The 26,310-nt window shown below is 47.2% G+C and overlaps 1 protein-coding gene across 1 annotated transcript in view; it reads right to left on the bottom strand.

Moving 5' to 3' along the window:
• Nucleotides 1–26,310, bottom strand: part of gpc3 (glypican 3) — a 329,459-nt gene that overhangs the window by 268,215 nt on the left and 34,934 nt on the right. The window contains exon 2 of the mRNA XM_045205789.1: nt 25,462–25,623. Coding sequence (XP_045061724.1) covers nt 25,462–25,623 — 162 coding nt within the window. The remainder of the gene's footprint in view (nt 1–25,461; nt 25,624–26,310) is intronic.

Below are 26,310 nucleotides of genomic sequence, written 5' to 3'. Positions count from 1 at the left end.
CGCTAGCCCGGTAAGGCCCGTGCCTGCTCCCCGCACCAAGCCAGTGGTGCATGTTCCCAGTCCGGCCCGGTCCGTACCTGCTCCCCGCACCAAGCCAGTGGTGCGTGTTCCCAGTTCGGCCCGGCTCGTTCCTGTTCCTCGCACCAAGCCAGTGGTGCGTGTTCCCAGTCCGGCCCGGCTCGTACCTCCTCCCCGCACCAAGCCAGTGGTGCGTGTTCCCAGTCCGGCCCGTTCCTGTTCCTCGCACCAAGCCAGTGGTGCGTGTTCCCGGCCCGGCCCGTTCCTGTTCCTCGCACCAAGCCTGTGGTGCGTGTCACTAGCCCGGTACGGCCCGTGCCTGCTCCCCGCACCAAGCCAGTGGTACGTGTTCCCAGTCCGGCCCGGCTCGTACCTCCTCCCTGCACCAAGCCAGTGGTGCGTGTTCCCAGTCCGGCCCGTTCCTGTTTCTCTCACCAAGCCAGTGGTGCGTGTTCCCAGTCCGGCCCGGCCCGTTCCTGTTCCTCGCACCAAGCCAGTGGTGCGTGTTGCCAGTCTGGTACTGCCCGTTACTGCTCCCCGCACCAGACCAGTGGTGCGTGTTCCCAGTCCAGTACGGCCCGTGCCTGCTCCCCGCACCAAGCCAGTGGTGCGTGTCGCCAGCCCGGTACGCCCCGTACCTGCTCCCCGCACCAAGCCAGTGGTGTGTGTCCCCAGTCCGGCCCGGCCCATTCCTGCTCCTCGCACTAGACTAGTGGTGCGTGTTCCCAGCCCGGCCCGGCCCGTTCCTGTGCCCGCACCAAGCCAGTGGTGTGTGTTCCCAGTCCGGTACGGCCCATGCCTGCTCCCCCACCAAGCCAGTGGTGCATGTCGCCAGCCCGGTACGCCCCGTACCTACTCCCCGCACCAAGCCAGTGGTGTGTGTCCCCAGTCTGGCCCGGCCCGTACCTGCTCCTCGTACCAAGCCAGTGGTGCGTGTTCCTAGTCCGGTTCGGCCCGTGCCTGCTCCTCGCACCAGACCAGTGGTGCGTGTCCAGTCCGGCACGGCCCGTGCCCGTTCCACCGGTGCCTGGTCCGGCACCGGTCAGCTGCTCCACTCCGGAGCTAGAGTAGTCCGCTCCACCGAGGTCCAGTCCAGCTCCGGTCAGCTCCTCCACTCCGGAGCTAGAGCAGTCCGCTCCACCGGGGTCCAGTCCAGCTCCGGTCAGCTGCTCCACTCCGGAGCTAGAGCAGTCCGCTCCACCGGTGCCCTGTCCAGCTCCGGTCAGCGGCTCCACTCCGGAGCCAGAGCAGTCCGCTCCACCGGTGCCCGGTCCAGCTCCGGTCAGCGTCTCCACTCCGGAGCCAGAGCAGTCCGCTCCACCAGGGTCCAGTCCAGCTCCGGTCAGCAGCTCCACTCCGGAGCTAGAGCTGTCCGCTCCACCGGTGGCTAGGCCTGCTCCGGTTAGCGGCTCCAGTCCAGATCCAGACGTCAGCCCCACTCCAGGTTCGGGGTCTCCCACACCAGGGTCCAAACAGGGCTTGGTACATCGTGGGAGGAAGGAGAGGGGAAGCAGCGCGCCGAGGTCCAGACCAGACCAGGGGCGTAACGGGGAGGCTGAGAGAATGTGGTCGTCACGCCCGGAGCCGGATCCGCCTCCGAGGCGGAATGCCCACCCGGACCCTTCCCTGTTATGTCAGGTTGGTGCGGTCGGAGTCCACACCTTTGGGGGGGGGGGTACTGTCACACCCTGACGTATGGGACTCTAGTATGTTGAATCAGGGTGTGGAGTTCTACGTTGTATTTTCTAGGTTTTCTTTCTAGGTTGTGTATTTCCATGTTTGGCCGGGTGTGATTCCCAATCAGAGGCAGCTGTCGCTCGTTGTCTCTGATTGGGGTTCATACTTAAGTAGCCTGTTGGCACTCATTAGTTGTGGGTTCTTGTTCCGTGTTAGAGGCTTGTATTGTGTTTAGCCTTCGGACTTCACGTTACGTTGTTTTGTTGTTTTTGGTCATGTGTTTATCATTGTAATAAACATGTATGCTTTTCACGCTGCGCCTTGGTCTGATCCGTCCTTAAACGAACGTGACACATTGGCATTCCTGTCTCTTCTGAAGATGTTGAAACCATGTATTGCTACCACTGTATCACCAAATGTATTATCTAAGTGAGTTTCAGAGATAGTCAGTATATGAATGTTATCTGTTACTAGCAAGTTATCAATTTTTAGCACTTTTCTGGGATTCTTGATTGTTTTTATTGCTTAACTGGAAGGCTTATCAGAGGTAGACATGACAGTGATATTTATGTTTGAGCTGATAGTGCAGGGTGAGCTGCACACAGTGAACTTCCTACTAGGGCAAACTGCCTCAGTGCTAACAGTGTAACTCCAGTTCATAGGCACATGATAACTGTATACAATAGCTGTAGGATTGACAGAGGCATTCAGGGGAGTTAGAGGGATATGAATTAGGTTGCTAACATTATGACTGCAAACACCCCTGAGAAAATTTAGATTTGTAGCAGCACTACAACAACTCAGCAACACAATGGTAGTCATTGTCTCAATGCAGTCTTCAAATGCGCGGACAGGGTCCAGGAGCCAAGATGATTTGGATGGGACTCCGTCATTCCTGTAGAGCATCTTCTGTTTCCAAAAGGTGTCAAAGTTATCTATAAACGTTATGCCAACAGAGCTACAGTAGTCTTTTAGCCATGTGTATAATGCCAGTAGCCTGCTGAATCTTTCACAAACGCGGCCCAGCGATAGAACGGTAGGAAGCAGCCTTGTAATGTCCTGTACTCGTGCTCCAGGATAGCATTTTTGCCCCGGGAACCGAGATGTTTCTCACCATAGAGCTGCCGATGATGACAGCTGGTGAAATGGCTGAGAAGGTCTGGCCGTTCCTTCACCTCGGATGGTTTAGAAGACCCCTCGAAGGCTGATGGGATGTGGGGCCCAATGGACCCGAGCCAGCCGTAGAATCCATCGTGGCTGATGAAGGGTCTCAGACACCCTCGCAGTCTGATGGGGGGGGGTGGATCTGAAGATCTGAACCCGAGGTAGAAGCCACCGGAGAGAGAGACAGAACAGAGGACGAAGGCGCAGGTACCTCCGGATCCGATCTCGAAGCAGAAGCCCCCAGGGCGCCGAAGTCTGTATCCGGTCTTGCCAAGGAGACCTCTAGTGCCAAAGGCCGCTACTTTCGACTTCCACGGCGAGTGATGTGCCTTCCATGGCTTGTTGGCAGTGTCAAGAATAGGAACATCCACTAAGTCATCCAGAAGCAACCTACTAACTTCATTCTCCAGAAAGGGGGAGACCCCTTTGGGGAGGGATTGCTGCAGAGCACAGGCCAGTTGACTGTGGAGAGACAACACGACGGCGACACTCTCACCAGGCCAGAGCTGCGTCCAGAGAAAGAGAAAGTAGGTGGACGTGGATTCCCCAGTAGCTGGTGTAAGTTCACTACCTGTAGCCACGTCGCCCCTGTAGTCCTCTGCAAGCAAACAGTTGCTACATTGAAAGTCCGGACAGTCCATATTGTCCCGGAAGAGAGCAAAATAAACATAGCTCCTGCAGCGTTGAAAATGTTCGTTAGTGACCTCCATTTCAAACTTCAGGCTAGCTAAGCTAGCTGGGCTTCCGTGTCTCTCTTCTTGACAGGGATTTACTAAAAGTTTGCTATGAGCTTCAGTGGGCTCACAAATACAGCCTGCACCCCGCCTCCCGAAACAAGCACAGTCAGTGAAATGGCCAACACACACCGAGTCACACACCAGTACAGCAAACAGAGAGAGTTACATACAAACAAACATTAACATGATGGAGTGAGATGAGAGCTCAGAATAAGAGAGAAAGAAAGTGCCACAAATCAAAGCATTGTCACTGATGCCATTGGAATGGAAATTATTTATTTCTCAAGGTATTAATTGTCAAATCATTTTTATAACGCTCTATCCATATAATAGAAGACGCCTGCGCCCCGCACCAAAACAAGAACAAAGTGACACCCAAAAATAGATTCTCTTTGCATTGCCACAAAAACAAACAAGCCCTTTCTAAAGCCACGCTAATGTCTTGTTAAAAACAGTGAGTGTAGTGTACCAATGTGATATTGGTATTCAGATTGATTCCCCACCCCTTTGATAAGAGAGTAGGAGGTATGAAAGAGAGCAAGCTTTGCTCCACGTCGTTCATTAAGCTCAAAACTGTTCATATGATGTAAGGAGACTAGGGACGGTTCCACAGTCATTTGAAACACAGTAAAAGAGGCTCTCTTAGGCCTGCGAGATGTGTACATGTCAATGTGTTCCCCACCCTCTCCACTCCTCCCCTCCACTCGACTCAGTCCCTACTGATGCACCACTGATCAGACAGTAAGAAACCAAGCTTCTTCTTCCCCTCAGCTAGAGTTGGGTAGAGCTGTCAGCAGCCCCAGCTCTGTTTATATGACCCTTTGATCCAGGCTCTCTCTGCTCCGCGTTGTTTGTTTACCATCAGCCGTGGAGAAATGTAAGAGTGCAGTGCTGCACATCATTAAATGGGACTCAAAGATGAAGGGGTCGTCACACTGGTCCTCAAACCAATAATGTTGTCACAGTAACAGGGGAGGAAGGGGTCGTCACACTGGTCCTCAAACCAATAATGTTGTCACAGTCACAGGGGAGGAAGGGGTCGTCACACTGGTCCTCAAACCAATAAAGTTGTCATAGTCACAGGGGAGGAAGGGGTTGTCAAACTGGTCCTCAAACCAATAATGTTGTCACAGTCACAGGTGAGGAAGGGGTTGTCACACTGGTCCTCAAACCAATAATGTTGTCACAGTCACAGGGGAGGAAGGGGCCGTCACACTGGCCCTCAAACCAATAATGTTGTCACAGTCACGGGAGAAAGGGGCCGTCACACTGGTCCTCAAACCAATAATGTTGTCACAGTCACAGGGATTCAAAGAACCATGACAAGACAGGTGATCCAGGAAGAGTCTTAAGTTTGTCCCAAATGGCACCCTATTCACTACCTTTGACCAGGGCCATCTGGTCAAAAGTAGTGCACTATATAGGGAATAGGGTATCATTTGGGATGCAGACAAAGAGCTATGCATCATGCACTCATCCAGTATTTAAGTAATGCACTCATCCAGTATAGTTCATATTCTTCTCCAGGGTGTCTGTCTGTCTGTGTCTGACCTGTTCCAAGCATACATCACCAGGGCTCAGTAAGAGTGCAGTCTACCAGCCTGGTCTCATAGACTAGACGTAACATAGTACATTTAAATCCAGGACACTCAAATGAGTATGATATGTTACGTTTGGTATGGTAACATAAGACAGAAGGAGGGTGGTTGGTCAGGGTGGATGGGTGGGCGTATAACACGAAAGTCTAGCAACCCAAAGGTTGCATGTTCGAATGTCATCACGGACAACTTTAGCTAATTAGCAACTTTGCAACTACTTACTACTTTTTAACTACTTAGCATGTTAACTAAGTAGTTAAAGGGGGGCAGTGTTACGACCCCTTCCTCTCCACATTCTGAAATTGCATTTTTGTCCCCCCCAGTTGTATCATTGGAATGTGACACAAAACGAGGCAATGGTGTGCTTTAGAACTATGCGGACGTCTTCGAGCAGTCGGGTAGGCTGTTTGGAGTATTTATCTGACTGGATAAAAAAAAGGCCCCCCCCACTTCTAAAACCAAAGTTGCGCCCCTGCTTTAAATTAACTCCTAACCTTAACCTCAACCCTAACTTTAACCCCTAACTCTAACCCCTAGCCTAGCTAACTGTAGCCACCTAGCTAACCTTAGCGTTAGCCACCTAACCACCTAGCTAATGTTAGGCATACACACCATACGAAAACTAACATATCATACATAAATGGAGAGAGACAGATTTACGTTTACTATGTTACGTCTATCCCTAGGTCCAGGTTGAGTCTACAGAGACTGGGCTAAGAAAGAGATGAATCCGACCATCCAGAACTCCTGTCAAAACTTCAAACACCAAACTCAGCCTCAGCCATAAGTAGATGAGAACTCAGCCAGAACAGAAGTTACAAGATGAATTCCTATATGCTGCCCGGAGCAGCCCACTGAGGAGACTGGCACTGCGTCCCAAATGGCATCCTATTCCGTTGTTGACCAGGGGCCATTCTCATCTACTTATGGCTGAGCTGGGTGTAGTGCACTATAAAGGGAAGAGGGTGCCATTTGGGACACAGACTGGGGCAGAGAGAGAGAGTCTGTCTGACAGGGTGGAACTCCTGGTGGATATGACACTCGTGTTTCACTGAATTATCAGACTGCCTGCCTGGGGGAGAACAGAGGGAACTACTTCTCACCTTACCCAGCCCCACTACCTGGCCTGACAGCACATTAGCTGTGTGTGTGTGTGTGTGTGTGTGTGTGTGTGTGTGTGTGTGTGTGTTGTGTGTGTGTGAGAGAGAGAGAGAGAGAGAGAGAGAGAGAGATAGAAAGTGTGTGTGTGAGAGAGAAAGAGTGAGTGAAAGAAAGAAAGAAAGAAAGAAAGAAAGAAAGAAAGAAAGAAAGAAAGAAAGAAAGAAAGAAAGAAAGAAAGAAAGAAAGAAAGAAAGAAAGAAAGAAAGAGTGAGAGAAAGAGAGAGCAATTAGAACCAACCAAATCATGAGAAAACAAAAATATAATTACTTGACACATTGAAATTAATTAACAAAAAAACAGAGCAAACTAGAATGCTATTTGGCCCTAAACAGAGAGTACACAGTGGCAGATACCTGACCTATTTGCACATCGTTACAACACTGTATATAGACATAATATGACGTTTGAAATGTCTTTATTCTTTTGGAACTTTTGTGAGTGTAATGTTTACTATACATTTTGTCTTGTTTATTTCACTTTTGTTTATTATCTATTTCACTTGTTTTGGCAATGTAAACATATGTTTCCCAACAAAGCCCCTTAAATTGAATTGAATTGAATTGAATTGAATTGAGAGAGAGAGGGAGAGAGAGAGAGAGAGAGAGAGAGAGAGAGAGAGAGAGAGAGAGAGAGAGAGAGAGAGAGAGAGAGAGAGAGAACAACAACAACAACAACAACACAATTAGACCCAACCAGATCATGAAAAAACAAAAAGAGATTTACTTGACACATTGGAAAGAACAAACAAAAAAAACAGAGCAAACTAGAATGCTATTTGGCCCTAAACAGAGAGTACACAGTGGCAGAATACCTGACCACTGTGACTGACCCAAACTTAAGGAAAGCTTTGACTATGTACAGACTCAGTGAGCATAGCCTTGCTATTGAGAAAGGCCGCCGTAGGCATACCTGGCTCTCAAGAGAAGACAGGCTATGTGCACACTGCCCACAAAATGAGGTGGAAACTGAGCTGCACTTCCTAACCTCCTGCCAAATGTATGACCATATTAGAGACACATATTTCCCTCAGATTACAGCGATCCACAAAGAATTCGAAAACAAACCCAATTTTGATAAACTCCCTTATCTACTGGGTGAAAAACCACAGTGTGCCATCACTGTATATATACATAATATGACATTTGAAATGTCTTTATTCTTTTGGAACTTCTGAGTGTAATGTTTACTGTTAATATTTATTGTTTATTTCACTTTTGTTTACTATCTACTTCACTTGCTTTGGCAATGTTAACATATGTTTCCCATGCCAATAAAGCCCTTAAATTGAAATTGAAATTGAATTGAATTGAGAGACAGAGAGAGAGAGAGAGAGAGAGAGAGAGAGAGAGAGAGAGAGAGAAAGAGGAGAATAAATTACAGACAAAAGAAACATGTTCCTAAGTCATTTTGCCTTTCATTTGACCTTCATTCACTCCAACCACATGTTTAGGAAGTACATTGCTAACTCCCCAGGTTTGTCCATACTGAAGGTCACAGGGAGAAACCAACACTTTATCTTAATGGATATTCTGAAATAACATCAACGATGTAGAGGAAGAACTGCACTGCTCTGCACTCCCCCTGCAAATGAAAGTCTCTGAGAGTTGGGTTCTGTTACTTTCTGGGGTGATCATTCTGCTATTGAAGATTTTCAGAGCCACAGTTGAAATAATATGCTAATATCTGTACCCCATGTGGCGCCGACTGGCTGATGCACTATCAGCAGAAAAGCAGCCGCTGCATTCGGGTGCCAGGGTGGTCAAATAAAACGAGGGAAGGCGTGATTAAAAACATGTACTAAGAAACACATAAGACAACAGGAGCAATTTAAAAGGACTCTCAACTCTGTTGGGAATTAGACGCTGGTGCCTCCCACGGAGTATCCGCGTGACAACCTAAATAAAGCTCAGAGTTATTCAGGATAATAGCCTGAAAGAAGATGGTTTTGGTGAACTGAAAAACGATCAGGTTTGCTATAGTGGTATATCAAATGGGATGTTGAGGTTTCTTCAGTTCAGAGGCCAGTACTAGCCTAAAAGACAAAACAGGCCATGCTGACTAACGGTTCAAACTAGCGGGTGGCGGTTCTATCTTCTCTGACCACAAAACTTCATTTTCTTTTCCTTTAATGACAATTGTAGATGTTTAATAACCCCCGTCGACACCCAGCAGGTGAAATGCTTACTTACAAGCCCTTAACCAACAATGCAGTTTTAAGAAAATAGAGTTAAGAAAATATTTACTAAATGTCAATGTGCGGGGGTACAGGTTAGTCGGGGTAATTTGTACATGTAGGTAGGGATAAAGTGACTATGCATAGATAATAAATAGCGAGTAGCAGCAGTGTAAAAAGAAAAGGGGGGAGGGTGGGGGGGGTCTATGCAAATAGTCCAGGTGGCCATTTGATTAATTGTTCAGCAGTCTTGGGGCTTGGGGGTAGAAACTGTTAAAGAGCATTTTGGACTTAGACTTGGCACTCCGGTACCACTTGCCGTGCGGTAGCAGAGAGAACACTCTATGACTTGGGTGACAGGAGTCTTTGACAATTTTTGGGGCCTTCCTCTGACACGCCTAGTATATAGGTCATGGATGGGAGGAAGCTTGGCCCCAGTGATGTACTGGGCCGTACGCACTAGCCTCTGTAGCGCCTTACGGTCGGATGCCCAGCAGTTGCCATACCAGGCAGTGATGCAACTGGTCAGGATGCTCTCGATGGTGCAGCTGTATAACTTTTTGAGTATCTGGGGACCCATAACAAATCTTTTCAGTCTCCTGAGGGGGAAAAGGCGTTGTTGTGCCCTCTTTACAACTGTCTTGGTGTGTTTGGACCATGATAGTTTGTTGGTGATGTGGACACCAAGGAACTTGAAACTCTCGACCCGCTCCACTACAGCCCCGTCGATGTGAATGGGGGAGTATGCAGCCCTCCTTTTCCTGTAGTCCACGATCAGCTCCTTTGTCTTGCTCACGTTGAGGGAGAGGTTGTTGTCCTGGCACCACACTGCCAGGTCTCTGACTTCCTCACTATAGGCTGTCTCATCGTTGTCGTGATCAGGCCTACCACTGTTGTGTCGTCAGCAAACTTAATGATGGTGTTGTAGTCGTGCTTGGCCACGCAGTCGTGGGTGAACAGGGAGTACAGGAGGGGACTAAGCACGCACCCCTGAGGGGCCCCCGTGTTGAGGATCAGCGTGGCAGATGTATTGTTGCCTACCCTTACCACCTGGGGGCGACCCATCAGGAACTCCAGGATCCAGTTGCATAGGGAGGTGTTTAGTCCCAGGGTCCTTAGCTTAGTGATGAGCTTTGTGGGCACTATGGTGTTAAACGCTGAGCTGTAGTCAATGAACAGCATTCTCACGTAGGTGTTCCTTTTGTCCAGGTGGGAAAGGGCAGTGTGGAGTGCGATTGAGATTGCGTCATCTGTGGATCTGTTGGGGCGGTATGCGAATTGAAGTGGGTCTAGGGTTTCTGGGATGATGGTGTTGATGTGAGCCATGACCAGCCTTTCAAAGCACTTCATGGCTACCGACGTGAGTGCTACGGGAAGGTAGTCATTTAGGCAGGTTACCTTCGCTTTCTTGGGTACAGGGACTATGGTGGTCTGCTTGAAACATGTAGGTATTACAGACTCGGTCAAGGAGATGTTGGAAATGTCAGTGAAGACACTTGCCAGTTGGTCCGCGCATGCTCTGAGTACGCATCCTGGTAATCCGCCTTGTGAATGTTGACCTGTTTAAAGGTCTTACTCACATAGGCTACGGAGAGCGTGATCACACAGTTGTCCGGAACAGCTGGTGCTCTCATGCATGCTTCAGTGTTGCTTACCTCAAAGCGAGCATAAAATACATTTAGCCCGTCTGGTAGGCTCGCGTCACTGGGCAGCTCGTGGCTGGGTTTCCCTTTGTAGTCCATAATAGTTTGCAAGCCCTGCCACATCCGATGAGCGTCAGAGCCGGTGTAGTAGGATTCAATCGTAGTCCTGTATTGACGCTTTGCCTGTTTAATGGTTCATCTGAGTGCATAGCAGATTAGTGTCCCGCTCCTTGAAAGCGGCAGCTCTAGCCTTTAGCTCGTTGCGGATGTTGCCTGTAATCTATGGCTTCTGGTTGGGATATGTACTTACGGTCACTGTGGGGACGACGTCGTCGATGCACTTATTGATGAAGCCGGTGGCTGAGGTGGTATACTCCTCAATGCCATTGGATGAGTCCCAGAACATATTCCAGTCTGTGCTAGCAAAACAGTCCTGTAGCATAGCATCCGCATCATCTGACCACTTCCGTATTGAGCGAGTCACTGGTACTTCCAACCTTTGATTTTGCTTGTAAGCTGGAATCAAGAGGATAGAATTATGGTCAGATTTGCCAAATGGAGGGCGAGGGAGAGCTTTGTATGCATCTCTGTGTGTGGAGTAAAGGTGGTCTAGAGTTTTTTTTCCTCTGGTTGCACGTGACATGCTGGTAGAAATGAGGTAAAACTGATTTAAGTTTGCCTGCATTAAAGTCCCCAGACACTAGGAGCGTAGCTTCTGGATGAGCATTTTCTTGTTTGCTTATGGCCTTATACAGCTTGTTTAGTGCGGTCTTAGTGCCAGCATCGGTTTGTGGTGGTAAATAGACGGCTACGAAAAATACAGATGAAAACTCTCTTGGTAGATAGTGTGGTCTACAGCTTATCAAGAGGTACTCTATCTCAGGCAAGCAATACCTCGAGACCTCCTTAATATTAGACATCGCCCACCAGTTGTTACTGACAAATAGACACACACCACCACCCCTCGTCTTACCAGATGTAGCTGTTCTGTCCTGCCGAAGCATGGAAAACCCAGCCAACTGTATATTATCCGTGTCGTCGTTCAGCCACGACTCTGTGAAACATAAGATATTACAGTTTTTAATGTCCCGTTGGTAGGATATTCTCGAACAGAGTTCATCCAGTTTATTCTCCAGTGATTGCACGTTGGCCAATAGAACGGATGGTAGAGGCGGGTTACCCACTCGCCAACTAATTCTCACAAGGCACCCGGATCTGCGGCCCCTGTATCTCTATCTTTTCTTCATGTGAATGACAGGGATTTGGGCCTGGTCCGGGAGAAACAGTATATCCTTTGCGTCAGACTCATTAAAGAAAACATCTTTGTCCAGTTCGAGGTGAGTTATCGCTGTTCTGATGTCCAGAAGCTCTTTTCGGTCATAAGAGACGGTAGCAGCAACATTATGTACAAAATAAGTTACAAACAATGCGAAAAAACACACAAAATAGCACAATTGGTTAGGAGCCCGTAAAACGGCAGCCATCCCCTCCGGCGCCATTATTAGATATCTGATTGAGACTAATTGATGAACACTGTTCTGACCGCTGTATGCTCTCCTATTCAGTTAGGTCACCTCTGAGCTAGTCTTCCTATCCCCATGCCCTAGGCCTAGGACACATGACAAGGGGAACCAAGAATCTGCTCACGTTGAGGCTGCGTCCTAAACGGCACCCTATTCCTCATATAATACACTACTTTTGACCAGGACCCATATGGTCAAAAGTAGTCAAAAGTAGTGCACTATATGGGGAATAGGGTGCCATCTGGGATGCAGCATTATTACCCAGTAGTAAGCAATCCTCTGGCTGCCTGGTGTGATCTTGGCTGTGGCTTGCTGTCTCTAAACCCAGGAACCAATAGAAGCAGTGGGATCCATGGCCTCTCAGGACTCTTATCACCATGGCCCTGCAGCTTGAGATTATTTGATCCCCTCACGGCACACACTGATGTACACAGAGGCTTACAGACACGTAGCTACTCTACTGGCTCGCTAAGCCCTTCCTAATGCACTAGGCCTCTGAGGCTTCCCTCCCTGAATCCCCCGATACCACAGAACCTCCCAGAGAAAGACAGTGCGGTTCTAGGATTACACTTCTCTAATAAGTATCTATTTCCCCCTCAGTTTGAATAGACACAGCCTGTACGGACTTGGAGAGGATCTGGAAATCTCATTATAACTGAGCAAATACATGAGGCATAATAATAAAACACTGGCTATTAAGTTAGAAACAAATTACAATTTGATAGAGAAAGACGTGGTAATGGGCAGTAGATTGCAACTTGTCAAGTAAACGATGCATGAAGGGGCCTGTTGGAGATGGAGATGGCACAGCCGCCTCTATCGCTACCCATCATTAACTTATTAGATCTGCCTTGGGGCGGCGAGTAAACAACTGTAGACGGCTCAGGCTCGCAGCAGCAGGAACTCACTCACTCCAATAGTCTTCACCGTTACTGGGTTGCAGACAGGAGAACTTAGACAGAAAATAAAGTGACTCCACTGAGAAAACGAGGCAGGGGATTATTAAAGGAGAGTGGATGGCTGGGGAGAGAGGGAGAGAGGGAAAGAGAGGAGGGGGGTAGAGAAGGGGGGAGGGAGAGAAAGAGAGAGAAAGAGAAAGAGAGAGAGAGAGAGAGAGAGAGAGAGAGAGAGAGAGAGAGAGAGCGAGGGGAGAGAGAGAGGGAGAGAGAGGTGGTAGAGAGGGGGTAGAGAAGGGGGAGGGAGAGAAAGAGGGAGAAAGAGAAAGAAAGAGAGAGAGGGGGAGAGAGAGGGAGAGAGAGGGGGTAGAGAGAGAGAGAGAGAGAGGGAGAGAGAGAGAGGGAGAGAGAGGTGGTAGAGAGGGGGTAGAGAAGGGGGAGGGAGAGAAAGAGGGAGAAAGAGAAAGAAAGAGAGAGAGGGGGAGAGAGAGGGAGAGAGAGGGGGTAGAGAGAGAGAGAGCGAGAGAGAGAGAGGGAGAGAGAGAGAGGGAGAGAGGGGGGGTAGAGAGAGGGGGGAGGGAGAGGTGGGAGGGAGCAAGAGAGGCCCTGTTCAGACCAGACGCCCAAAGCACTTAAGATCGGGCGAATCACTAACGAGCCTTAGACGAGGATTGGACATGGAGGAAAAGAGAAATCTGTGACTTTGATTATTGGCTGTTGGAGGTAGAGGCAGCTCTAACCTGAGAGAGGCTGTTGGAGGGAGAGGCAGCTCTGCCCTGAGAGAGGCTGTTGGAGGGAGAGGTAGCTCTGCCCTGAGAGAGGCTGTTGGAGAGAGAGGCAGCTCTTCTGTTCGAGGGAGAGGCAGCTCTGCCCTGAGAGAGGCTGTTGGAGGGAGAGGCAGCTCTGCCCTGAGAGAGGCTGTTGGAGGGAGAGGCAGCTCTTCTGTTCGAGGGAGAGGCAGCTCTGCCCTGAGAGAGGCTGTTGGAGGGAGAGGCAGCTCTGCCCTGAGAGAGGCTGTTGGAGGGAGAGGCAGCTCTTCTGTTGGAGGGAGAGGCAGCTCTTCCCAGAGAGAGGCTGTTGGAGGGAGAGGCAGCTCTGCCCTGAGAGAGGTTTGTAGGAGGGAGAGGCAGCCCTTCTGTTGGAGGGAGAGGCAGCTCTTCCCTGAGAGAGGCTGTTGGAGGGAGAGGCAACTCTGCCCTGAGAGAGGCTGTTGGAGGGAGAGGCAGCTCTGCCCTGAGAGAGGTTGGTAGGAGGGAGAGGCAGCTCTTCTGTTGGAGGGAGAGGCAACACTGCCCTGAGAGACCCGGGATCCTCCAGCCTCTTCCAGTCCATTCAGCACTATCGGAGGCAAATGAGGGTAGCGCTTGTTCCCAAGGTCAACCCCCACCTCTGCCAGTGGCCACTGGGGTCCACCATTCTAATTCCTAATACACTTAAGAGTAATTAAAACCCATCACCAAGAGAGCAAAGTCGATAGCTTTTTTCAGGTGCTAATGAGATGCTAATTTGCTGGCCCCGCTAGGAACAATGAGGTACGGGAAAACTCAAGGACAGGAACAAGATTTATTCTGGGTTTTTTCCGCTGTTCCCATTTTTTATGCGTTCGGTTGGGTCTCTTAGCTCTGTTCATTGGGTCTCCTAGCTCTCTTCATTAGGTCTCCTAGCTCTGTTCATTGGGTCTCCTAGCTCTCTTCTTTGAGTCTCCTAGTTCTTTTCATTGGGTCTCCTAGCTCTCTTCATTGGGTCTCCTAGCTCTCTTCATTGGGTCTCCTAGCTCTCTTCATTGGGTCTCCTAGCTCTCTTCATTGGGTCTCCTAGCTCTCTTCATTGGGTCTCCTAGCTCTCTTCATTGGGTCTCTTAGCTCTCTTCATTGTGACAGTTATAATAAGGGCCACGTCAGACAGATTCTGTAAAGTTTGTGGTGTAGCAGTGAAACTGAACACCCCAGGTTGTCCGATGTGTTGATGTTTGAGTGTCCTTTCAAGCTAGCTCCCAACTCCCTATCATTTCCAGTGCTCCTTTTCCCCTTGTGAGTTGTTTTCAGAGAGAGGTTTTCAGAGAGAGGTTTTCAGAGAGAGGAGCATATAGCTCCCCTGCTTCGCAGTACCACGTACAGATAGCCCAGCTCACACTGCCTCATGCTTCCTGTGAGAAGCCATAGTCTGCTTCCCAAATGGCACCCATAGGGCTCTGCTCAAAAGTGGTGCACTACATAGGGAATAGGGTGCCATTTGGTCCTGTTTGTGTACCTCCCCACTGCGCCTGCTTTCCCTGGACCCAGCCAGGTGCTGGCTGTCCCACTTTCCTTACAGACAGAGGAATTTGTTGACATCACAGACTTTCTCTCCCTCCCTCCTTGTCCACATGTTTATTCTGCATGTAGCCAGACACCACTATCCACTTATTTCACCCAAGTCTCTGGGAGTCTGAGCAATCAAGCCTCCTCAACTCTCGTTCATGTACCCACTAACCACAACTCCTCTCCAATCCTCTCATGTTTATTAATTGGATGTTCTCTTTGGACTTCTAAGTGACTCCCCCTGGTGAACCCTGATGGTTCCTCTGGCGCCTTCAGGGTGCCAGTTTCTCACTGGAGTGCAGTGGAGTAATGGTGTATGATGAAACTGTAGAGACTGTGGTTTGTGGTCCCTGCCCTCCAGGGTCTGTGGAGCCAGCCAAGAGGAGCTCATTTGTGAGTGTGTTGTTTTGCCTTTTCCCTATATGCTGGGATATAAAGAATACTCCAAGGCCTAGGTTCAATCAATTCAGCATTAACCCAAGATAACCGACAACTTCATAGCATGTCGGAGGTGTAACTGCGTTGGAGAGGTCAAATCGGTGAACGGCTGCTCCTCTTGTGGTCATTGTCACGAAACCACACCCATCCTTAAATCCCACCCATGTTAGAAGTTTAGAACAAGAAAGGCTATATAGAAATAATGACACTCAAATTGAAAATCGTTATAATAAGGATTTATACCAACCTAATAGAGGTGTAGATTACAACACATATTCCAAGGTTTGAGCTTGTAACACAGCTCCATGGGATTTCTACTAATGCGACTCGGTGCATCCAATGGCAATGTCATCGATAGGTATAACGCCGGGAGCCGCATGTGAATTTGACAGCTCCAACACAGTTACACCTCCGACACCGTCCAAACAAAATAAATGATATGCTATGCAGTTGTAGATTATTGCGGGTTAAGACTGAACTGACTGAATATAGGCCCGTCCGTCGCATCTCCACTCGGATACTGTGCAGCTTCTTCACACAAATACGTACAGTAGGGTAATGATCCCCTACAAATCTTTAAGAGAAGAACACATTTGGGAGTGAAAAGTACTAATTTAAAATGCATCAGTCACACCACATTTAACTGAACAGACTTTAAACAAAGGAATTTGTTCTGCTCTTTGAATAAAGACAAATTGTGTCCCCAACATTCCCTCCCTGATGGTTGGTTCATAGTGAGGCGTTTGCGCCTCCGCCTCATCCGACCTCTACCCATCACTGGAACTGCTCTAAATCACACATTACTGCAGTAACTGGAGCTGTCAGTCACTTTGAAGGACACAGCAAAACCAAACTCCTCCACTGATTAGCTTTTTAGTGCGGCTGACCGACTTGACAACTCTCCTTCTCTCTGAGGGACTTTTCACTCCATAAGGTAGGCTACTATAATAATAATCTCCCAAGACACTTCACCGGTATTAAAAAAACGAAAATATCAAATCAACCTCAGGCTAGTTCGGCAAAGACTTGCAGCAGCTGATGATAATAAGAAGTTCATCAAAAATATCATATTTCATAATTGAGGAAATTAAATTCTCAGCATGCCTGCATCAGATTTTCATTTTCAAAAGATTAGAGTTCAAGATTAGCATCCACTGTCCTACTAAAGTTGAAGGATTGTCAATTAATAAACAACTTGGACAACATCAGGCCTTTCAGTGAGAGAGGCAATCATTGAGAGTGAGAGGATGGAGCTAATGATGAATCAATATGAACTCGGCTGGTCCATCAAGTCAAAGTACATGCTTCCATCTGACTATCATACTTTAGCATTATGCAAATATTTTGCTGATATCAGTCTACAAAATCAAACTTCATCGTCAGACATGTAGCCCAGCAGAGCATCATATAACAGCACAGGTTTTGGCTCTGAACCAGAAGTTAGGCATACCACTTGTTACGAACCCCGTGGCTTTGAACGTCTAGGGTGATGGACATGAGACCCGTAACATAATTCATGTAAATTATAAGTGTGGCATGGAACAGTGAGAACAAATATGACACAACAACCATGAACTACCGTCAAACACAAATGGTTTATTTCTGAACACACGGTAAAGGTTTGGGAAAAAGGGCTGAGCGGGACCCAAGAAATGAAACAATAGTGTAAAACACCCCTAAGCTGATCTTGCCTGCCTCAAGAACCGCTGAGGCTACTGCTACCATACAAAAATACAGTGGATGGTCCGCTCAGGTCTAACTAGTGTTTATAGACAGTTCTTTCTACGGGAAATGTATGCCCAAGGGCAACTAGCTCAAACTCCCCTTTTCCCAGAAACACACACAGTTACCAAACAGAGTGATCAGCAAATTAGTGAGTACACAATACACAGGACACCACAGTATCCATACTCACATAGGGAAAATAGTCTCTAACAAAGTTACCAAACAGAGTAACCAGCAACTTGGTGAGTAAACAAAAACAGGACACCACCGTGTCCATACTCACATACAGAAATATTCTCTCTCTCTCTAACAACAAACACAAGTGACTGGTTTTATATAATGGGATGTGTGATTGAAAAAACGAGTAACAGGTGGTGCAATGCACAGGAATGTTCACTGATTGGTCCAATCAGCAGACACCTCAACGACCACCAATCAGGAACATACAGGACACCTGTGATTAGGGCAGAAGGAGTAGAAACACACAAAAACACAGGATACCTGTATCCGTAACACTCCCACCCTTAAAAGAGCAAACCACAATGGTTTGCGACACACGTACCATCACAACACCCAAAATTCAATAATCATCCTGCCGGGATAAAAAAAAACCTAGATCATTACACACGAGACAAAGCATCTGCCAACACATTATCCAACCCCTTTTTGTGGCGGATCTCCAAATTATAATTTTGCGCGACAAGTGCCCAACGCATAAGGCGTTGGTTCTGGTTGTACATCCGGTGGAGAAAAACTAAGGGGTTATGGTCAGTATACACTACCACTGGTAATGCACTGGAACCAACATAAACTTCAAAGTACTGCAGAGCTAACAACAAAGCTAGAGCTTCTTGTTCAATGGTGGAATAGTTTGTCTGACATATCTACCACTTCACCCACTTGTCGTGCTTGAGCACGTGTGACAGCACAAGCGGGGAACACATCTGGATAACCCTGTGCCAGCTCCTCGGCGAGAGACTGGTCACTTTTATCCATTACCTCCAATACGGGTATCACCTTTCCTCCGGCAATATCGTTGCCCATTATAAATGTCACACCTTTTACTGGCAACATAGGACGTACGCCAACTCTGAACAATCCACTGACTAACTCAGAGTGTACGTTCACAAAGTGCAATGGCACTGGGACGAAACCCATTTCAATTCCTTGTACTAACACACTGAAATAGGAATCAACCTCTGACTCCCTGAACACAGGTACCAAGGTGATCTGCCTACTAATATCAAAAGTAGCAGACGACACAGCTGGAGAGGATGGCTCACTAGCAGGCATAGTATTAGCAGAGACTAACCTCGCTGTTTCTGCCTCTAGTTCCATTTTACGCACCTCCAGTTCCATCTTACGCATCTCCAGTTCCATCTTACGCGTCTCCAGTTCTTGATCAAGCCTACGCGTCTCCAGTTTGTCTAGCCTGATTTGTGCCCGCTCTTCCGCCTCCATTTGGAGCCGTGTCAAGCGGACATCCATCCTGGCATCACTGTCAGTCAGTGGGGAGAGTGGGTCATAACGGGGCAATGTGGCCGGAGCCTTAGCCTCGTCCTCAGACACTGATGGGCTTACAGGAACAGCAGCCTCAACCCCTACAGGAGCAGCAGACTCAGGCGGCGGTAACTCAAGCACTCGCTCGTTTAACAATATCGCTAGCACTACTTCCCTAACTTCTGCTTTCACTAAACCCCTCGGTATGGGTACAGAAAAGTGGTCAGCCAAAACCTGTAGATCCACTCTACGGCAATTATCAAAAACCTCCCACGTAGGGTTTTCCAAAAATGCTTCCAACTCAAAAGTAGCCATCCTACTAGCAACACGAGCCGTCGACTACTGAACACAAAAAAAACAGGTAGTTACAGCTGCCAAGCTCAACACTGAACCAGACACTTACTAATTTACATGAGTAGCATGGGATAGATCCCAGACGAGCCCCCACTTTATGTTACGAACCCCGTGGCTTTGAACGTCTAGGGTGATGGACATGAGACCCGTAACATAATTCATGTAAATTATAAGTGTGGCATGGAACAGTGAGAACAAATATGACACAACAACCATGAACTACCGTCAAACACAAATGGTTTATTTCTGAACACACGGTAAAGGTTTGGGAAAAAGGGCTGAGCGGGACCCAAGAAATGAAACAATAGTGTAAAACACCCCTAAGCTGATCTTGCCTGCCTCAAGAACCGCTAGGCTACTGCTACCATACAAAAAATACAGTGGATGGTCCGCTCAGGTCTAACTAGTGTTTATAGACAGTTCTTTCTACGGGAAATGTATGCCCAAGGGCAACTAGCTCAAACTCCCCTTTTCCCAGAAACACACACAGTTACCAAACAGAGTGATCAGCAAATTAGTGAGTACACAATACACAGGACACCACAGTATCCATACTCACATAGGGAAAATAGTCTCTAACAAAGTTACCAAACAGAGTAACCAGCAACTTGGTGAGTAAACAAAAACAGGACACCACCGTGTCCATACTCACATACAGAAATATTCTCTCTCTCTCTAACAACAAACACAAGTGACTGGTTTTATATAATGGGATGTGTGATTGAAAAAACGAGTAACAGGTGGTGCAATGCACAGGAATGTTCACTGATTGGTCCAATCAGCAGACACCTCAACGACCACCAATCAGGAACATACAGGACACCTGTGATTAGGGCAGAAGGAGTAGAAACACACAAAAACACAGGATACCTGTATCCGTAACACCACTGCTCATTCAAAGTAATAGCTATCAGACCCCCGTAGCATGATGTCACAAAGAGATCTCACAATAAAGTTGTGAACATTGCCAACACACCAAGGTGTACCTGAGGACAGTCTACATTATTTGGAACACCTGCACTGTCAACAGACAGCCAATAGGTAAAAGTTGTTTGGTTGTGTGGTTGAGTAGTAATACTCCCAACTCCAAGCACAGAGCCCTGAAGGTTGTGAGTTCGATACCACCAACCACCTTTCCAGTTAGCTATCTCTCCTCTTACCCTACCTCCCCATCTTGTTCTGTACTGTCTGAATAAATCCTCCCAAAATAAAAAAGTAGGAAGGAATTCTGCTCTCCAAAAAGAAAGGAATGGTGCGAAAGCAACACTGAATCATGCTTGATAGCACCAGCTGTTCTGGACGACTAGGTGATCTTGCTCTCCATAGTCGATGTGAGTAAGACCTTTAAACAGATTAACATTCGCAAAGGCCACGGGGCCAGACGGAATACCAGGACGCATACTCAGAGCATGCGCTGACCAGCTGTAAAGTGTCTTCACTGACATTTTCAACCTATCCCTGACCCGGTCTGTAATACCAACATGTTTCAAGCAGACCACCATAGTCCTTGTACCCAAAAACGCGAAGGTAACCTGCCTAAATGACTATCGCCCCTTAGCACTCACATCTATAGCCATGAAATTCTTTGAAAGGCTGGTCATGGCTGACATCAACATCATCATCCCAGACACCCTAGACCGGACCCACTCCAATTCGCATACCGCCCCAACAGATCCGCAGATGACGCAATTGCACTCCACAAGCCCTCACCCACCTGGACAAAAGGAATACCTATTTAAGAAATGCTGTTCATTGACTACAGATCAGCATTCAACACCATAGTCCCTTCAAAGCTCATCACCAAGCTCAGGTCCCTGGGACTGAACACCTCCCTCTGCAACTAGATCCTGGACCTCCTGAAGGGCCGCCCCCAGGCGGTGAGGGTAGGCAACAACACATCACCACACTGACTATCAACACGGGGGCCCCTCAGTGGTGTGTGATAGGTCCCCTTCTGTACACCATCATCAAGTTAGCTGATGACATGACGGTGGTAAGACTGATCATCAACGACGATGATGCAGCCTATAGGGAGGAGGTCAGAGACCTGGCCAGGACAATAACCTCTCCCTCAACGTCAGCAAGACAAAGGAGCTGATCGTGGACTACAGGAAACGGAATGGCGAGCACGCCCCCATCCACATCGACAGGGCTGTAGTGGAGCGGGTTGAGAGCTTCAAGTTCCTCGTGTCCACATCACTAAGGAATTAACATGTTCCACACACACCCACACAGTTGTGAAGAGGGCATGACAGCGTCTCTTCCCCCTCAGGAGGATGAAAAGGTTCACTGGGGCCGAGCTCCCTGCCATCCAGGACCTCTATACCAGGCGGCGTCAGAGGAAGGTCCAAAAAATTGTCAAAGACTCTAGCCACCCAAGCCATAGACTGTTCTCTCCACTACTGCACGGCAAGCGGTACCGATGCACCAAGTCTGGAACCAACAGGACCTTGAACAGCTTCTACCCTCGAGCCATAAGACTGCTAAACAAGACTGCTAAATAGCTAAACATTTGGCTACCCGGACTAACCTGCATTGACCCTTTTTTACACTAACTCTCTTGCACTGACTCTATGCACATACACTGGACTCTACCCACACACTCACACATACTTACACTGACACCCCAACACACACATACACACACACACGCACTACATACTGTATGCCCACACACACACACACACATAAAATCCGCACACATGCATAGTGACACCATACACACACACTCACACACACACTCAAACACACATACACTTTCATATTCACCACATACACTGATACTACTGTTTATTATCTATCTGTTGCCTAGTCACTTTACCCCTACCTATACAGTATGTACATAGCTAACTCAATTACCTATTAACCCTGCACATCAACTCAGTACTGGTACTCCCTGTATAGAGCCATGTTATTACCTCGTACCCCTGCACATCAACTCAGTACTGGTACTCCCTGTATATAGCCATGTTATTACCTCGTACCCCTGCACATCAACTCAGTACTGGTACTCCCTGTATATAGCCATGTTATTACCTCGTACCCCTGCACATCAACTCAGTACTGGTACTCCCTGTATAGAGCCATGTTATTACCTTGTACCCCTGCACATCAACTCAGTACTGGTACTCCCTGTATATAGCCATGTTATTACCTCGTACCCCTGCACATCGACTCGGTACTGGTAATCCCTGTATATAGTAGCCATGTTATTACCTCGTACCCCTGCACATCAACTCGGTACTGGTACTAACTGTATATAGTAGCCATGTTATTACCTCGTACCCCTTCACATCGACTCGGTACTGGTACTAACTGTATATAGTAGCCATGTTATTACCTCGTACCCCTTCACATCGACTCGGTACTGGTACTAACTGTATATAGTAGCCATGTTATTACCTCGTACACCTGCACATCGACTCGGTACTGGTACTAACTGTATATAGTAGCCATGTTATTACCTCGTACCCCTTCACATCGACTCGGTACTGGTACTAACTGTATATAGTAGCCATGTTATTTTTACTCATTATTGTTATTCTTTATTCACTGTGTATTTATTCCTGTTGTTTACGTAGCATTTCACTGTCAGTGTTCACCTGATGTTTACGTAGCATTTCACTGTTAGTCTACACCTGTTGTTTACGTAGCATTTCACTGCTAGTCTACACCTGTTGTTTACGAAGCATTTCACTGTTAGTCTACACCTGTTGTTTACGTAGCATTTCACTGTTAGTCTACACCTGTTGTTTACGAAGCATTTCACTGTTAGTCTACACCTGTTGTTTACGTAGCATTTCACTGTTAGTCTACACCTGTTGTTTACGAAGCATTTCACTGTTAGTCTACACCTGTTGTTTACGTAGCATTTCACTGTTAGTCTACACCTGTTGTTTACGAAGCATTTCACTGTTAGTCTACACCTGTTGTTTACGTAGCATTTCACTGTTAGTCTACACCTGTTGTTTACGTAGCATTTCACTGTTAGTCTACACCTGTTGTTTACGTAGCATTTCACTGTTAGTCTACACCTGTTGTTTACGTAACATTTCACTGTTAGTCTACACCTGTTGTTTACGAAGCATTTCACTGTTAGTCTACACCTGTTGTTTACGTAGCATTTCACTGTTAGTCTACACCTGTTGTTTACGAAGCATTTCATTGTTAGTCTACACCTGTTGTTTACGTAGCATTTCACTGTTAGTCTACACCTGTTGTTTACTAAGCATTTCACTGTTAGTCTACACCTGTTGTTTACTAAGCATTTCACTGTTAGTCTACACCTGTTGTTTACGAAGCATTTCACTGTTAGTCTACACCTGTTGTTTACGTAGCATTTCACTGTTAGTCTACACCTGTTGTTTACGTAGCATTTCACTGTTAGTCTACACCTGTTGTTTACGTAGCATTTCACTGCTAGTCTACACCTGTTGTTTACGTAGCATTTCACTGTTAGTCTACACCTGTTGTTTACGTAGCATTTCACTGTTAGTCTACACCTGTTGTTTACGTAGCATTTCACTGTTAGTCTACACCTGTTGTTTACGAAGCATTTCATTGTTAGTCTACACCTGTTGTTTACGTAACATTTCACTGTTAGTCTACACCTGTTGTTTACTAAGCATTTCACTGTTAGTCTACACCTGTTGTTTACGAAGCATTTCACTGTTAGTCTACACCTGTTGTTTACGAAGCATGTGATAAATAAAATGTTATTTGATTTGAAGTGACCTCAAACTTATGGAATGTCAAACTGTGTTTGAGAGGTCGTGCTTATATTACAGAACACAGTTTACAGAGGGAAACAGACTAAACAAATAACTCTCTATATGGAGATCCCTGATGATACCTGTTTCTAATCAACAGGTATGAGGGAATAGAAGATCCATTCCTTGTTACTCCTGACGCAGAAGCAGCTTGTCATTTGAACAGCCCCTTTAAAACCCCTGTGACAGAGTCATTACTTTCACCATTGTTTGGCAAAGTTTACTTCAAAAGGGCAAACCTCTGATGCAGCCTGAGTTAAGAGAGAGGCAGGTGATGGGGGGAGGAGGAGGGAGAGGAGAGGGGGAGAGAGAGAGAGAATACTACTCCAAGATGGGAGCTGGAGAGGGGATGGCCTTTGATCTGAGTGCACAAAAGAACAAAAGAGACAGAGGAGCACAGAAGATTGCAAAGAAGGCATGTACTCAATTCCCAATAGAAAAGAGACAGAGAGTTGTAAAGAGAGAGGGAGAGAGAGAAAAAAGAGAGACAGCGAAAGAAAGAAAGAAAGAAAGAAAGAAAGAAAGAAAGAAAGAAAGAAAGAAAGAAAGAAAGAAAGAAAGAAAGAAAGAAAGAAAGAAAGAAAGAAAGAAAGAAAGAAAGAAAGAAAGACAGAGAGGAGGGGAGAGAGAAAGAGAGACAGAGAGGAGGGGAGAGAGAAAAAGAGAGAGGAGGGGAGAGAGAAAGAGAGAGAGGAGGGGAGAGAGAAAGAGAGAGGGGAGGGGAGATAGAAAGAGAGACATAGAGGAGGGGAGAGAGAAAGAGAGACAGAGAGGAGGGGAGAGAGAAAGAGAGAGGAGGGGAGAGAGAAAGAGAGAGAGGAGGGGAGGGGAGGGGAGAGAGAGACAAAGGAGGTGAGAGAGAAAGAGAGAGGGGAGGGGAGGGAGAGAGAAAGAGAGAGGGGAGGGGAGGGGAGAGAGAGACAGAGGAGGGGAGAGAGAGAAAGAGAGACAGAGGAGGGGAGAGTGAAAGAGAGAGAGGAGGGGAGGGAGGGGAGAGAGAGAGACAGAGAGGAGGAGACAGAGAGAGAGAGAGAAAGAGATCAAACAAGACAGGACCAGCATGTTCTAGTATTGATTCCACTCTGTGGGTTGTTTAGGGAGTTCTTTCAAGCCCTATCCTAAACCAATTAGCATCGAGTCTCTTCTAGGGAACGGGAGTCAAACCACAGTGGCCGTCTCTAACATCGTTAGCATGTAGCTTACAACCAAGCCAGCCAAGCCCTTTGCACCCCATTAAACATCAACTTTTAATTGGCAAGTCAAGATTATGGCATGTCATGCTAGTCGCTACAAGAGTGTACCCATTGTAATGTATAGTCCTGGGGGTCCACGTTCTCTTGTATGTCAAAACTCTCTGGCACTAAACACTACAGAACATACTGCATTCTGAGAAGTAACTGTATCTCTCAGTAACTGAAAAATCGTAAAAAGATAAACATGTAAACGCAATATATTTTCATTAAGCAGCAGCAACCATTTTGAAAAATGGCAAAGCAAGATGGTGATAGCCTAGTTGAGACAGGAAACTACTGTTCTGATCCTCCTAAATTGTAGTCATGACTCCACCCAAGTTCAAATGAGCTGTTGGGAAGGCAGGTAGCATAGCATTTAAGAGTGTTGGGCCAGTAACTGAAAGGTTGCTGGTTTGAATCCCTAAGCCGACTAGGTGCATTTTTTAAATGTGCTCTTGAGCAAGGCACTTAACCCTAATTGCTCCTGTAAGTGGCTCTGGATAAGAGTGTATGATGGACAACAGTCAAGACACACATTAGAAACATTCTCACCTTGGAAGAGAGCTGCGTTCTGGATGATGAGGAGTTTGAGCGGTGCGCTGGCTGTCTGCAGGCCTGACTCCATATTCTGCCTGGCAGCCATCTGGTACCGTTCCTCCATCCTCCTGGAACAACACGTCAGGCCCTTGGGCTGGCACACCTGCAGGTCTGCACCTGGACAACAGGGGGCAGGAGAGACATTGTTGCTTCCCAAATGGCACCCTATTATATTTAGAGTGCACTATGGGCCCTGGACAAACGTTGCACACTATAAAGAGAATAGGGTGCCATTTGGGACGCATCCGTGGATGAAGTTGCCCAAACACGCTGATCTAAGGTCAGTTTAGTGTTTTCCCACTACTAGTGAAAGTTACGATTCGGTGAGGGTAAGCTGATCCTAGATCTGTACCTACAGTATGGGCCAGGTCTACCCAGAGCTGCAGTTGTTCATAAGAGATCGCATTTGCCAATTGAGTCTAGCTACCATGTGAGCATGGCACCAAATGGCTTGTTTTTACAGAGCAAATAGCTTGCATTTCCAACTGGAGTCCAGCCTCCCCTGAGGACTCCTATGTATTTTAGTGCACCTGAAACTTTAAATTGAAACCCAATAGTTAATTGAAATGAACCCTTTAATTCCTATTAATTTCATTCCATTTTCCTGTTCTTTGCATATTATTGCAACAGGGCTGTAGTTCCTGTTCACAGTGAGTAAAGAATGTGAAGATTTCCCCAACTTTGAGATGGAATGGAATGAAACACATCCTATCTCTCGACTTGCATGTAATAAGTAATCTGACAAACACGAGAATGTGTGGAAAGACTGTGAGCTTTTGTTTTCCTTTTGAAACTTCTAAAGCT

The sequence above is a fragment of the Coregonus clupeaformis genome, chromosome 2 (genome assembly GCF_020615455.1).
Source record: "Coregonus clupeaformis isolate EN_2021a chromosome 2, ASM2061545v1, whole genome shotgun sequence".
In the NCBI taxonomy this organism is placed as follows: Eukaryota; Metazoa; Chordata; class Actinopteri; order Salmoniformes; family Salmonidae; genus Coregonus; species Coregonus clupeaformis.
This window is presented reverse-complemented; position numbering and strand designations above follow the sequence as displayed.